We start from the raw sequence: 16,470 nt of genomic DNA, 5'->3' as shown, positions 1-16,470 counted from the left end.
ACAGCATCTTGTATTTTCCCTGCTACAGTAGGCTCCTAAGATGAATGCCTCTGTGCCTTCTTATCATTTGCACGCTCCAAGCACAGATATCCAAATTTGTACCAGAAGATTACATAGACCTAAAAAAGAAACTAGGCAAACGATGTCTTCAAATAACATACAAGATGATGAAATTGTAAGTTGCAGCTTTCAGGTGCTGGTATCAAACTCCTTCTGTCAATGCATCCTGCAAAATTGTTCCCTTCACGACATTTTCAATATCTTACACATTTGATTTATATTTCAACTCTGTTTGAGAATTCTTTTAAATTAACAATGAAGTTACAGTTTAATATTTTTTACTTACGCTGATAGGATCCAGAATCTTTACCGCTGCCAGACTCCCATCTTTCTTATTGGCAACCTTATAGACTTTACCATAAGTGCCTTTCCCAATAGTCTCTATAATTTCCCAGGTATCTGAGGGATCAGCTAATGATTCTAGTCCAATCATACTGGAATTATATTGAAACAATCCATACAATGGCTTCCTGGAAAATAAAGCAGACACATGTACAGTGGGAAGTGCTAAGTAACTCTGTACTAAAGAAGCCATCTTCTGGTAACGAAAACAAATATTGTCCTAATTTGTGAAGAAATACAGATACAATCACAAATTAAAACCAGACAAAGATAATATCACTAAATGAAGGAATAGAAAGAAACTCTGGGGACCACTTCTCCTTACTTACTTTGCTGTATCTATTATTTGCTTCAAACATTGCCCTACACACCGCATCATTCTGAACACATTTTAACAAGTTCTGACAAAATCTGATCCCTTCCTCTACTGCATGCTCTTTTAATGGACATCTTACACAATTGCTTTAACACAGCTCATGAAATGAGGCCCCGTTTCTTGCACATTAAAAAGCCGTGTGATGCTTTTAACGTCTTTTTGTCTAATGCTGTCTAATGCTATCCCTGGATAATTGCGAGACAGGCATTCAGTAGGTATAACACTTCATCATATCTGATATATTTACAACAGGGCTACATATAACTAGTTTAAGAAAAGTTAAGACTGGGATGGCTGGTATCATAAAATACAAACCAACTCGGTAATAGGCAACAGGTACACCACTGGGGTGACATTCATCACTGGAGATGTTTGCACTTGTCTGTATCTCCATATTTCAGAGTGTGTTATGGTCAGCTACACTGGCTGACTGCACCTCTACCTTCAGGTGATCTCCTGGTCAGGGGAGTCATTTCTCCAAATTCTCCTGAGTGATGTATGGATCTCAGCAGCCTATGCAAAGGGCTCCTTCCCACACTTGAAATTAGATAGATGGCAAGTCCTAGTCCTTAGAAAAATGACAATACCATTTTAGGATTTCATTTCAAGTAGTGAGAATGTAGATCTTGCCCCTGCACTGGAATTAGAGAAAGGAAAGATGAAGTTCAAGATGAGATTAACTTAACCTTCTTATATAACTCACCACTGGGGAAGCTGACTGGTATACGGTTTCTCTAAGGAAGAATATTATTTGCCCATCTGGTGGCTGTCAGTAGGTAGACCACTTCAGCTATCTGTACACTTTACTAGGAGATGTAAAGTCTGCGATCCATGAACAAAACGAAGAAGAAGAATAAGAAAGTGATCTTGACAAAAGCAATTGAAGACAACACCATTGCTGACTGCAAAAGATCTTGCTTTTTTGGAGATGGATCAACTAGCACTTCAAACATACACTTGAATTTTAAGGTTTGAGCCTTTTCTTTCTAAGCATGTCTGATATCTGCAAACCTGCTTGAAATAATTTTTAAAACCTGCTGTCTTATTTACCTTTTCACCACTTCCAGCATCAGTGACAACTATCTGGCATGAGAGATTTAGTCAGAAAAAAATGAGGTCTGGCTGGGGAAATTGATAATTTAATAAAGAATGGCATAGCAGCTCTTCAATCTAATTAAAGAAATAATTGTGTTTTCTGTTCATATAGAGAAAATAACCTGTGTGTAAATTCACATGCAGTGCAGGTCTGTATAGCAATATTCAAATTGGAAGCATGTGTATAAACTCATTTGCATGCTTTGTTCCTTTCCAGAAGAAATTTTTAAATTCCTAAGACAAAATGTTTACATGTTGTTCAAGTAATTTAACATATAGCACGCACAAAACATGGCTGTTAGCAAAGTCAGGTTAGAAGAAGTGTAATCTTCCTTTAAACTATGGCAGAAACACTTAGCTAAAACCTCTATTTCCCTCCTTGGTTAACACTGTATTTGCACTGAAGATGGTGCCAAATAATATCAAATTACTTTGGTCTCTTGATCAAAAAAAGGCGAAGGAAAGGAAGGGGGGTGGGGGGAAGCTAGAGTCAATGTAATTTATCTGTTGTGGGTCAATAATATAAGTTATTAGGACAGTTTCTCACTACTTGGATCCAATACAGCATGCCGCAAAGAACAGTATTCTGAACACATACAGTTAGCACCTCACAGAGAAGCAGGTCAAGTGAAAGACTTCTCTGAAATCGGTGAACAGACTGTACTACATGCACCGAAGACAGCAGCCACAGACACATAGCTCCTGATAAGCCAACCTTAAGAGCAAGGTTTGCTTGCACGGTGGGGGAGGTGGTGAATACAAACATAAATTGGAACAGTGGCATCCCAGGTTACAAAATAATATATTGAACATGTGTGATTTTAGGAGAGCTTTTTTAGCATTTCTCCTAAAGCTCCTACAGACTTTCATGTGCAAAGAAACAGAGAAGAATAGACTGCAAACAGCTTTGACACAGCCTTAAAAAAAAAAAAAAAAAAGACTGATATTTATTTCACAGTCACTATAACAACTACCCTATCACACCGATTGTCTGGAAAATGATGTATGGCACTCTGTGTACCGATGTACTACTTATTATGATGTCTCCCTCCAAGCAGCTGTTGTGGATAAATATGTTTTTCCTTATAACAAAAACAAAACAATCTTGTGTCATTGCCTGCTTTTGTTCTGATTAATAAGTAACCCTTAGGATGGTATCTCCAAATTTTTGAAATACTTTAACATTTCTTTATACCAGAAGGAAACAAAATAAAATCTAAAACAAAATAGTTAAAGATGGAGTCCTGGTGGAGGACTGAGGAAAAATTTTAGTGGTAAGCACGTCTACGCATTGTGGTGATAAGGTAGCATTTACAGGTAGCGTGTTTATGCATTACATGGAATCAGATTTGTCAAATATGTACCATAAACCTCTCCTACTTGAACTAACACAGCCTCTTCTTGAACTCAAGCAATACATATCTAAGTGGGGTTCTATATCTGCCATCAGTGAAAGCGCCCATTGCACACAACATAGCAACCCTTATGACATTCCTATGAAATATGTAAATACCTTACAGTACAAAAAAGCAAAAGAACAGTATCTGCTATTACCTTCAATATAGTAAAATCTGGATTTTTTTAAAACACAAAATGTAAACATCAAAGGAAAAAGCTGAAGTTGTGACGTGAATTTGTGCTTTTCTTTTTCTATTTCCTCATTTTCTGAGCTTCAGAAAATAAAATGCCCTTGTTTTAACAAGGGCTGCCATTTCCTTTTAATTTATACAGTGAAAAGTTATGTATGAATGCAACCACTTTTACAACAACCCCATATTCAGAAGACCTTAACACTAAAATGCTGAAGCTTAAATTTCTTTAGGAAGAAATTTCTCCTTTCACTCCCCCATCAGACCTCTCACCTCTGTGGGCTTTTAAATGAGGTACAGAGAGTGGCTTCTAGCTGTGAAAAAACTTAGCAGCGCCCTCCCCAGAGCAAGCCTCAACCTATTAGAAACCTACTGATTACAAGCATGTCATGATTTCTGCCACCAACTGGAGAAAACATCTCAGCAGTAAAATCTGTTCCATGCAGGCAAGATAAATAGCCCACAGCAGATGCTGAAAAATTACACTTGGACAATTAAGACTACGGGAGGGGGAACATCTTACACAAAGCTATTTGGGACTACACACACTTCAGCTGTTTGAGGAATGACTACATATTATCATCAAGCCCACAGCACCCCACCAAACCCTGTTTTGCATACTTGGGAAGAGACAGAAAGCAAAGCAAAAGTAAGGACAACTTGATGGAGTCTAAGTCAAGCTGCTCTGAAATAGGGGCAAACAGCATGATTTTTTTTAAAAGCAGAGATAATACACTAACTTAAAACAGATCTTGTCAAAGCTGACCAACCAAGACAAACAATAGGGTAAGACAAAAAATTATTAACAGGCTTCAGCCATTGACAGGGTTTGTTTCATTTATCCATGAAAAGAGATATTCTCCATCAATGAAGTAAATTTCATGGGTTCCTTTGTAACACCTGGATTTTTCTATTTTGAAAACCTTTTACAAGTCAAAACAAATTAAGTCAGACCAGGCATGACAGACTAACTTAGATGGCAGTTGGGCAAACGTGCAAATAAGATTTATCTATATTTAAAGAAAATATTTCCCTGTAAGATCAACATTAGAATCAATGATTATATATTATCAGCCCTTAACAGTATCCCTAAGACAAAAAGACTACAGGCATCGTGATATAAAAGATAACACAAAAAAAATATGGGTTATGGACAACGCACAAATAATTTTTCCCTCTGTGAACTACAGCCTTCCAATTGTATTCCATGGGTCTAAACAGCCTCAAAATAGACATCTGGAAAATTATGTGTCCTAGAATTTCTACTGTGATCTTCACCTATGTTGGGAAAACAAAAAAAAACCCAAACCCTATAAATAACAACTAAATGCAGATTTTTTTAAAATTATATAATTACTCCTGGAATAACATCAGCAACTTTTCTTACAAATTTATTATAACAGCTTTCTCAGAAATTACGGGGGCAAGAGGGACTCATAAGCAAGAAAAACAGTGCCATAAATAGCTTTACAATAACAGTTCTGTTTTCAGCACTGCCTTACTCAACCTCTATACATGTGATTTGCCTACTGCCTTCCAGCACGCACCCTCTTCTAGCTCACAGTAAAATGAGACATCTGTAGAGGTTTTGAAATTATTAAGAGCATCACACCACCTTGGTGCTTTCTAACACTCATGGTATACAGTACTAGACAGTTTTGAATTCTAATACAGCTGGTAGGGACATAACAGCAATACCAGTCAATACTAGTGAAATAAAATTGAACATACTGTTTCCATATGAACAATTCATGCACAGGACTCATATGTGCAATGTTCTCTTTGTCTAACCCCTCTTGTCTCTCTTGTGAAACAGCTGCCTTATACTCTTCTGGCATCTACACGTATTCAAAATGAAGGTATTTCGCTATTTGTAGGGAGTTCAATATTGCCTCCTTCCTAAATGAATAACTTATAGATAGAAGAATCCAGAAGGTAAAGTTGACATTATCAGCTACGGCTTCACCCAGCCATGACAGCTCCTATTCTGCAGGCTAGTAATGCTCACACCCAGACAGCTACCTAAGAAGCAATTGTTAGAGGAATTAATGAACCACCAAATGACACAAGAAAATCAATAGTCAGAACAGCTTCCTCTGCTAGCCTCCTCCTGCTGTTTCTCACTGGCTAGGTTAAAACAAAGAGGATGTCAATATCTTGAAATGAAGCGTACAAAAGAATCTATCAACACACCATCCTACAACTGTTCTCAGCTGGTCTCAGAAAGACAGGCTGCCAAATATGATGTGCATAGTTCTTTCCGGGATAAAGGTCAGTGATGGAAGGAGACAAAGGAGAAGGATAAAAGTATATTCAAAAGCTGTTATTGATGCTATACAACTTACAAACAAAAAGACCATACTTTAACTGATTACATCATTTCACTAGGCCAACGTAAGAGAAAAATAGGACAATCAGGAATAGAACTGCTATTATTTATAGAAGAAAGGTAGATCCCTGGAAACACTGCTGCTAAATTCAGTTCACAGAACAAGTCTTTGCTGAATATACAAACCATGAAACTGACTCTGTGGGTGTTCAAAATTGAGATGGAGAGGATGTAACAGGGAAACATGTTCTCCCTTTCTATATACTCCAGCTTAAACCTTTTTAACTTTTTACTAATTGTCCTTACATACAATCTCTTTCTCTACATAAATGCTTTAAATTCAATAATATCTTTGTTACTTTCTTTCCTTTTGTTTCCTTTATATGGATGGACTAGACAATCTAAGCTTTTAGACTCATAATATCAGCCACAGGGCCAGAATAAAGTGATAACCAGCGGCAATGTATTGTGTTTAGATGCTAGTTCTGAGGAAACTGCTGTAAATGTTTCCTCTCGTCTTATGCATGCTTCCAGTTCATCACAGCATGAAACACAACCCCATTCCTACGATCAGCCATAATAAACTGCTCACAAAACAGCTACTGACATCAAAGCAGAGAAAGTTAAATGTCACCTCCTTCTCTATAAATAAAGAGAAAAAACACCTTGATTTTTGAACACTTTAGTCAAATGGTGAAAATTTCACACCACCACTCCTAAACCCATTCTGAACCACAAGCATTGTTATAATCTTCATTCAAATTCTTGGATCACATGTTTGAGTCTAAACCAGAAAACTCTCCATTAATATCCTGGAAAAAGTATGGTAGGAAAGATGTATGTGCCTAGTCCAGACAATCCAGTTGCATGTTTTCATTTAGATTCATTGCATCATAATCTGTTGCATTACCAATTTTTAAAAGTAAGCATTTATCACACCCTCATATTTATGAGTAAAGCATTAACCTTTGTCCAATAATGATTGATCATTTCTGACTTGTTCAGAAAAGACTATTCTAGGTGGGTAAATACATCCTTGTGATCAGGCAGTTTCATAAACAAACAGATCTAGGATGCATGTAGGCAAAGATAAAGTATAGCTTGCCCCCAACCAGTTTCCCTGAAAATCTAACGCTCTTCTTACTGGCTATGCATTTTCAGTCTTTCCTGAAGGCCTGTGTCAGATCAGGAGGCACTGCTGACTGTTGCTGGGTCACAAAGAAGTTATTTTACTCCAGAACTATTCAGCACCTCATTCTGCAACTCCCAAGCAAGTACCAGAACTTCCCATCTTCTTTGGGGTCCAGGTAACACTACTGGTATCTTGGGTACTTCATAACTGCATCTCCCTCAAAAAATCAGGCTTCTTCCGCTTCCCAGGAATTCATTCTGAAGTCGCTTCTCTCTTGCCACAGACCCATGGCTTTGCATCATCTGCTGTCTACAACAGTGTCATCCCAATTTGCTTCACCTCGAGCCATTTTCTAGTTGAATGAGACTTGCAAACAGTGTAATTAATATTAGCCTTAAAGAAATCTGCTTAGCATGCACAGAATAGGGCCATACACTTTAAATTAAACACTGCCTCAATCTACTGCATAATCAGGAATAGAACAAGCAACCACTGGGGTTTGCTAGAGTAGGAAGGTCTTAAAGATGAGGGTGAACTCAAGCCACTCCATCTTTTTTAATATGATCACTACTAATTCAGAAAGTTTCTTGGTGCTTTGGTGGTTCTATCTAATCTTCATTGATGCCAGTGGTACTATATTAGTAATCAAATTTCTTGCTTTTAGAATCATTCAGTCCCACTAATTTTCATAGGATTTCATAGATACAGCATGCATTATTCTGGTCTATCACAGCTGAACTTCTCTAACTGATTAGATACAAAAGATGAAATGTAGCTAGAGTGAAAAGATTTGTAAACAGTAATTCAGAAAACTAAGAAAGCCACAAAACAACTTCTTTCATGAACAGTGAAACTAATGAATTTGATAAATCTGCACCTTTTTAATTTCCTACCATCATAATAATTATCATTCATTCTTTTCTGATACCCCAAAAAGACAGCATCTGCTGTAGCTGAGCCTGAATTGTTAGTACACGGATGGCACAACTAAAGCAGAATGTATCAGGACAAAATTCACCTGTATCACCCTCAGAGGGGACACTGCTTATGGTTCATTCCTGTAGCCTGACACAGATTTTTATGAAAAATGTAGGAACTTACTGATTTGGGGGATTTCTACTTCTCTGTCAAATCTGGATGCAATCTTCTGTGAGTAATTATTTTCTCACAAAATTTCAAAAGACTGTTTCACTAAGGTTCAACATAAATATCCTAAGATCACTGTTGAATTGGAACTTAAGAAAAAAAATGGCCAAGCCAAGGCATGTAAAGATTGCGCAATTCTCAGAGATAACCAGTAAAGCAAATCTGCACTTCTCACTAACATGCAGGAAATACATTTTTCTTTTGTTTTCACAAAATTAGCAAAATTTATTATAAACTGAAAAATGACACTTCGAAGGTTTCTGGCAGGTACTGTGTATTTAAGAAAAACCTATAACAGAAGCTGGGGCCAACAGATAAAATTGTATTCAGTGATGAAAGACTGAATGATTTGCTGAAACTCAAATTGTTGCACAAAGTCACTTCCTGCATGTGGTAAACCAAGTATTTTTGAGCTCTCTTACCCTGTGAGGTAAAGGGTACCTTGCTACTAACATAGAAACCAACAGAAACTTCTAGTGATGTTTTGAGTACCACTGAAAATAAAGCCCCTGATCATTCATGAGGAACTATAATACACTTCATTTGTTTGACCACTAATTAATCAGTTCCATACCCACAACTCTGAAGACCAAATGTTGACTAAAATTATGTACCTAGTCAGTTACCATTATATAGTTCATAATTATTACATTATAAATGTAACAATGAAAACCAGAAAGGCCCAAAACATGTTAAGCAGAAATTATTATCCAAGACCAGATCCACATATCTGAAAGCCAGTTAAGGTCAGCAACTCAAACAGGAAGTTCTGATCAGTGGCACTTCTATTGCAAAAAATGCTATATATATTAGTCACCTAAATAGAATTCCAACAAGCAAAATGCATTAAAGCAGTTACAAATGACTAACAGCTAACACATCGGTTTCACCTCAGGCTGGGAACTCAGCACTAAAATGAAGTTTATAATCCCATGAGCCCATTCAGTTATAAACTGCGGGTGGCAAATCAAATGACCATGAGCTACAGTTCCCATGTGTGAAAAATCAATACCCGAGAAGGTTTTCTCTGCCTCCTTTGGCAGCAATTTAACAGGGCAAACAAAATGCATGTGTTAGTGTTAAAATGGAAGGATGAAGGGCTATAACAGAATGATGACCCTTAGACCAAAACCAGGCTCTTCACTGTAGCCTAATCAGAAAAGCTTGATATGCTTTATGTACAGATGAGGAAAAAGAAATCCAAGACAGCTATAGGATAAACCTAGGAAGAAAATAATTGCAAACTTATATTAGTAACCTATTTTCTGAAACCAGCTTATCTTATATTGGATTTTTGTCCTGCTAAGGATACTGGAATCCTTCAGGACTGAGAGAGCTTCCCCACAGGGAGTGCTGGTATTGGCCAGTGCTGCACAGAGCTGTGTGCGCTGTGTACTCGTTCCTCTGCCCAGTACTAGATAGACAATGCAGTGCATGTTAGCTTAAGATGCTGTCATGAAGGGTACAGATAAACTGGTTCAGTCCTAGCAGCTTCATTTCGTTAATACTGAAGATCATTGTGACACTAATTGATCCTGAGCCTGAACTATTTATCACGTCTTTTATGTGCAGGAGTTGAAGAATTAAGGCCACTTAGTCATTCATAGAGAGTGAGCAACAACTGCTTAATTTTTTGAAGGGATCTTCCTATTGTTTTGCAATATACCTTAATTGTATAATGTAATCAATCATAATTCATCACTATAACTTCCAGTATTACTTTTACAGCAGTTTTATTCTAATGAGGGTTTTTAATAAGAACAGACACCCTCCTTTATCCAGAAGAAAAATAATAATAAACCATTAACCATGATACAAAGAATATCTTAGTGCTGACAATGACTCTTGCTTAAGATGAAGTATTTTCATCAGTGAGCTAGTTGTTATGCATTACCAGCATGTGTGCAGTAGCCTAGCGTGACACCAATTTGCATAATTTCTCCTCTCTTAACAGGCTTCAAAAATAATAATAGGCATACGAGATAGAATCCATTAATTTTAAACTTCCTTCAGCAGCTATCTTCATGGAGCAGTTATCAAAAGAACCTTTAAAGAATTAAGTTTAATAAATTATAAATGTATTATTCGGGTTGTGCTATCTGGGCCTATAACCACCTAAGTTGATTTCAGCAACAAAGACCAAGGCAAATCCATAAGCAATTGGCTTGACATCTTCCCCGCCAAAAAGACCAACAAAAAGTGGCAGGACAATGCCAATGTCCACCGCTGCTCACAGTTAATTATTGAACTTGAAAGTCAGTTAGGAATTTTGGGGTGCAGATAGGTAAAAGAAAAGGACAGATAGTGATATACATAGAAACTGCTCAGAACCGTTGTATACATTATTTAATAATGCCTTGATCTATAGAGAGGAACAAAAACACCTTTGTTTTGTGCTGATCTGAATCCAAAAAATACCTTACCATTTCTTAATATTTAAGGCAAGCAGAAAGATTAATGTGTTCACAAACCTGATGGGAAGCTAGTTTCAGGAAAAAAAAAAAGAAAATTTCTTTCCACAGTATAATGTAATAACTGATGGACATTTTCTTATCGTCATGACTTCTGCATTTGTATATTCTGACTTGCATAGCAAACAACACTGCTTCAGTACTCCGATTCTCTTAGATATTCATCCAGTAAAAAGTCTGGCTTTGTAACTTCAAAGCGTAATTTAGACCTTGGTACACTTTACTATACATTCTGATATATGGTCATGAATAAGAAAGATCTGATTTGTCTTTATTGCACAAGGGAAGGTCCTGAAAGTCTACACAATTTACATATATGCCTAATGTCCACTAATACAAAACCACATTACCAAAGTACTCGGCTGTCCCACTGAGGGAAAAAGTACAAGCATCCCAGGAGAAACAACAGATGCCAATATGGACACAAGCAAAAATACTCAGAGCTTGCTCCTGCAAGGTATTTCACAATGAGAAGCATTAATCAATTTCAAATCCTACTGATTCAGGGGATTTGAGGGAGATTAACACCTCCAGAGCTGTGATCTTGAAGAGAGAACAATTTAATAGCAACAACAAAAATACTGTCCATGAACTTTCAGAATAGAATTTAAACACAGAATAAAATAACAAACTGGCCTCTTTTCCCAGATTAACTCTTGGGCTGCTGCAGATGTTCCTGAAGAAATTTAAGAGAATGCCTGAACTTAATTTACAAAGAGAGGACATGACAGGTAAGGGTGCTGTACCATGCACTAGGTCGAAAACCATGACGTGGAATAACTAGCGTCTAGCAGTTCATTAGCAGCTGTGCTGGTTTTGGCTGAGAAGGGGTTAATTCTCCTCACTGTGGGGGTCAGCTACCTTTCCAGCTTCCCGCGCTCTGCCGCGTGGCGGGGGGGGGGGGGGGGGGGGGGGGGCTGGGAGGGGCGGGGGCGGCTGACCCCGACTGGCCAATGGCAGGTTCATTCCATACCATGTGACACCGTGACCAGTATATTCAGGGGGGGCAGGTTGCGGCGCGGCGTTGGGTCGTGAGCGGTTTGTTCCTCCCTCCCTTCCCCGCGGTTTTGCGCCTCTCGCTGTTCTCCTTTACATTGCATTTCTGTTGGTGTTTCTTTTAATTATTAAACTGTTCTTATCCCAACCCACGAGCGTTACCCTTCTGATTCTCTCCCCCATCTACCGGTGGGGGAGTGAGCGAGCGACTGTGGGGCTGAGCTGCCGGCTAAACCACGACAGCAGCTATTCAGTTTTCTTTCACATATTGTTCAGTTTATGGAACAGCTCTGTGTTCAATACTGTGGGCTTTCAGAACTTGAAAGAGGAAAACATTTTGTGATACCATTCAACAAACCAAAAAAGGAGAGAGAATAGATAATATACTTGCATGTCATGACAAGCACACTGAACTGAGAAATCAGTTAAGGCTTTCACCATAAAAGTAAGTAAATTATATTGTACACACAATATGAAGCAGGATCTACAGCACTATGGTTGCATCAAATTTTTAATAATGCTTTAACCTACAGACATTATGTTCTATCATGTCATACAGCAATGAGTCATTTTTCCTCAGCGAGGGTACCCTCAGCAAATAACCCCAGCTGCTGTCTCCACTTAAGCAGAGAGTATCTACTAAAAGAGCAAAGCTTGAAGTAGAATAAGTGCATGATAACCAAACAGCAACTGACATAATCCATTCAAGAAAGATATCTTGATATGGTATGAGTGAGGTGGTGTAAGGATTTCACCATCTTATTTTAGGATGTTCCTTTTACTAGATAGTGTTATAAAGAGAGTTTAGATTTCAAATACAGTCCTAGGAGTTAGGAGAACTCAAGAGATACTCTTGACTGTAACTCACTTCCTGTATCACAGAAATAATATTTTATACATGCTTCAGGTTCTCTGTTTACAAATTGGACAAACTAGTACTTTTAAGTAGTAATACTTTGTATTAGAATCATAGAATCATTAAGGATTATTAGGATTATTATATGTCTCTAGGATTATTAATTCTAACCGTCAACCCAACACTACCATCTCTCCTAAACTATGCCCTGAAATGCCACGTCTACATGTCTTTTAAATACCTCCAGGGGTGGTGACTCCACCAGCTCTCTGGGCAGCCTGTTCCAATGCCTGACCACTCTCTCAGTAAAGACATTTTAAAATAATATCCAGTCTAAACCTTCCCTGACCCAGCCTGAAGCCATTTCCTCTAGTTCTATCGCTAGTGACCTGGGAGAAGAGACCAACACCCACCTCACTACAACCTTCTTTCAGGTAGTTGTAGAGAGCAATAAGGTCTCCCCTCAGTCTCCTGTTCTCCAGACTAAACAACCCCAGTTCCCTCAGTCGCTCCTCATTAAGACCCTTCACCAGCTTTGTTGCCCTTCTCTGGACACGCTCCAGCAACTCGACGTCCTTCTTGTAGTGAGGGGCCCAAAACTGGACGCAATATTCAAGGTGTGGCCTCACCAGTGCCAAGTACAGGGGCACGATCACTGCCCTACTCCTGCTGGCCACACTATTCTTGATAAAAGCCAGGATGCTGTTGGCCTTCTTGGCCACCTGGGCACACTGCTGGCTCATATTCAGCTGGCTGTTGACCAACACCCCCAGGCCCTTTACCAGGCAGCTTTCCAGCCACTCTTTCCCAAGCCTGTAGCGTTGCATGGGGTTGTTGTGACCCAAATGCAGGACCTGGCACTTGACCTTACTAAACCTCATACAATTGGCCTTGTACCATCAATCCAGCCTGTCCAGGTCCCTCTGAAGAGCCTTCCTACCCTCAAGCAGCTCAACACTCCTGTCCAACTTTGTGTAATCTGCAGACTTACTGAGGGTGCACTCGATCCCCTCATCCAGATCATTGGTAGACATTAAACAGGACTGGCCCCAACACTGAGACCTGAGGAACCCTGCTTGTGACCGCCACCAACCGGATTTAGCTCCATTTACCACAACTCTCTGGGCTCAGCCAGCCAGTTTTTTACCCAGTGAAGAGTGCACCTGTGCAAGCCATCAACCACCAGCTTCTCTAGGAGGATACTGTGGGAGACAGTGTGAAAGGCTTTGCTAATATCCAAGTAGACAACATCCACAGCCTTTCCCTCATCCACCAGGCGGGTCACCTTTTCATAGGAGATCAGGTTGGTTAGGCAGGACCTGCCTTTCATGAAGCCGTGCTGACTGGGCCTGATCCCCTGGTTGTCCTGCATGTGTTTGGTGAGCACACTCAAGATGTATCACTCCATATCCTTCACCGGTACCGAGGTCAGGCTGACTGGCCTGTAGTTCCACGGTCTTCCTTCTAGCCATTTTTGTAAATGGGCATCATATCGGCAAGTCTCCAGTTGTCTGGGACCTCCCCTGTTAACCAGGACTGTTGGTAAATGATGGAGAGTGGGTTGGCAAGCTCCTCCACCAGCTCCCTCAGTACTCTTGGGTGGATCCCATCCAGCCCCATAGACTTGTGAATGTCCAGGTAGAGCAGCAGGTCATAAACTGGTTCCTCCTGGATTATGGGGGGTTTATTCCGCTCCTTGTCCCTGCCTTCCAGCTCAGGCTGAATATCCTGGGGATAACTGGTCTGGCAGTTAAAGACTGAGGCAAAGAAGGCATTTAGTAGCTCAGCCTTCTCCTCATCCTCAGTGGCAATATTCCCCTCCGCATCCAATAGAGGATGGAGATTCTCTTTGGTTCTCTTTTTGTTGCTAATGTATTTGTAAAAACATTTTTTTGTTATCCCTTACAGCAGTGGCCAGGTTCTAGCTGGACCTTTGCTTGCCTAATTGAAAGGTGTCTCCTACATAGGTACCCCCAGCTACATCTCTCTAAACATTAGAGCAATATTCTGTTGCAATCGCCCTCACAGAAGTCTCATCAGCTGTCCCCAGGTAACAGTGCAGAGGCAACCCTGCGGATTGCTATGTTTATACCTGTCCCTTGAGGATCAGAGCACATGCACTTTGGCTTCTTTTGTTGGCCACGTGACTTGGTGAACCAGCACAGCTAGCCACAGTGGTATGCTGGCAGCTCATTCTCTAGTGCCTTGAAACCCTCTCTCAGAGCTCCACAACAAGGGTAATTTTAAAGCTTTTTGTGAGGTGAAATAGATATATGCACAGACTTAACAGGGTTTCTGAAAACCCCTTACTTTAGCTATTACAAGGAAGAAAAACACTCAAAACAATAATCATCTTGTTTTAAGACTTCACTGTCTCAGCTTCCTGAATCTCAAACTGTTCAGCTTCTAACTCACTATAACCAAGAGTCCTTAATCTCTTATTTCAAGCTTGTGCCAATTACTCTGAAACACAGTTGCTCTTCTTTTCTAAGTATTTCATCCTGATCTCTGCAGCAAGCACCCTTTTTGTGGAAAGAGAGGCTGATTTTCCTTTGAAATGGCTGATAAGAATCCCTTTCCTTTAATCTTCCAGCATTCCTTGTTAGGTGGTTCCTCTATGTAATGAGCCCACTATGTGACCAAACCTCCCACTGAAGTCCAGCCTCCCAGTTTAAGTTCAAAGCTTGATAACTGGCCTGTCACACAGAGTATTCAATCCTTTATTTGATGCCATTCACTCATCAGAATTTAATTTTTCCTTTTTGTTTTCCTCATTTGGCCAGTGCAAAGGTTATTTCAACCAACCTACAGAAGCAGAAGTACAACAGAAAAGGCAAATACAACCCCATTGAAAATTATGCTTGTAGTCTGATAGACTTATGCACAGAAACTTCCCAATATCTAACAAGAAATCATGTATTGTGTACAGATTCCCTAAATTGTCCCAACTGTCAGTATATTATATGCATATTTCTGTAAATAGATTTTTTCACATCACTACTATTCACACAATGGAAGGCTTCTTACCCAGCTTAGAACAGCAAGTGTTGCCCCAAAAAGAAACTCACCTGAGGATGTTTCAGCAAAACAAATATATTGTGCTGCTTTTTCGGAAATTGCCATATCTGATTTATATCCTTGTGGTATCAATTGTACAAAGGTAATTTTCTATAATGAATTATTTATTTCCTGTTGTAATCAGACCTCTGAGATAGTCATAAATATTTATATGTCCAGTTAAATCACTAATTAATGAACTAATTCTAAAAATGGGATGTTATCTCAGAGGCATGCTGGCCTAATAGTATGCTCAACTCTTATATTAGTGAAGGTAACCACCATATGGGAAGCAACTAAGGAGCTGGAAGAAACCTGATCTCGAAAGCATGGTCTAGGAATGGGCTAAGGTATCAGGACAGAAGAATTTTGTGCGTACCCTAGAAATATTATATCACTTTATCTCTAATTTCCCAATTTGTAAAATTTGTGATCACACATCCTCTACCCTGATACTCCTTCACAATCCTTGAGCTTCTCACTAGCATTCCAGAGAGATTTCCTCTTCAGCAATGGAAATCTCTCTTCTTCTTAGGCACTGAGTTATTGGCTTGTGCGTTGGCCTGTGTGACTTCACTAGACTTCACAGCCTCTAAGAAATGTTTTGGGCTGCTGGCTGTCTGGTAGTAGTTCAGTACCATCTATGGATTGCAAGAGCCTATGGGCACAAATTCCTCTAAGTCAGCTAGCTGTACTGATATCATCCCTCACTCAAACTACGTCAACGTCAATGGCTAATAAAAGGATTTGTTTACTACATCCACAATAGGCAATGCAGTTTACCAAGGTTTATAAAGTCACAAGAGAACAGAAATTAAAAGAAGCAAGTCTATATCCATCTAGACTCAGATCAGCCTTGGACATTCTTATCTAATAAACTCACTGCTCTTTTTCAGCTCATATACCCCTCACAGAAGGGAATCCTACTTTGACAACCATTTTTGCTTTATAATCCATCCTCACCTCTGGGGCAATTTGCCTTTGTATGCTCCCCTAAAACACAAACAACTATTCATTTATC

The 16,470-nt window shown here is 39.3% G+C and overlaps 1 protein-coding gene across 1 annotated transcript in view; it reads right to left on the bottom strand.

Annotated features, from left to right (window-relative positions):
• The window catches only part of MYO3B (myosin IIIB), a 201,752-nt gene extending 188,030 nt beyond the window's left edge, over positions 1 to 13,722 (bottom strand). The window contains exons 1-2 of the mRNA XM_064453241.1: positions 13,505 to 13,722; positions 347 to 530 (exon numbers count right to left, since the gene is read on the bottom strand). Coding sequence (XP_064309311.1) covers positions 347 to 530; positions 13,505 to 13,722 — 402 coding nt within the window. The remainder of the gene's footprint in view (positions 1 to 346; positions 531 to 13,504) is intronic.
• Positions 13,723 to 16,470: the final 2,748 nt, after the last annotated feature.

This window comes from Phalacrocorax carbo, chromosome 5 (assembly GCF_963921805.1).
Source record: "Phalacrocorax carbo chromosome 5, bPhaCar2.1, whole genome shotgun sequence".
Taxonomy (NCBI): domain Eukaryota; kingdom Metazoa; phylum Chordata; class Aves; order Suliformes; family Phalacrocoracidae; genus Phalacrocorax; species Phalacrocorax carbo.
The sequence above is the reverse complement of the archived record's forward strand: the minus strand, read 5'-3'. Positions and strand labels throughout refer to the sequence as shown.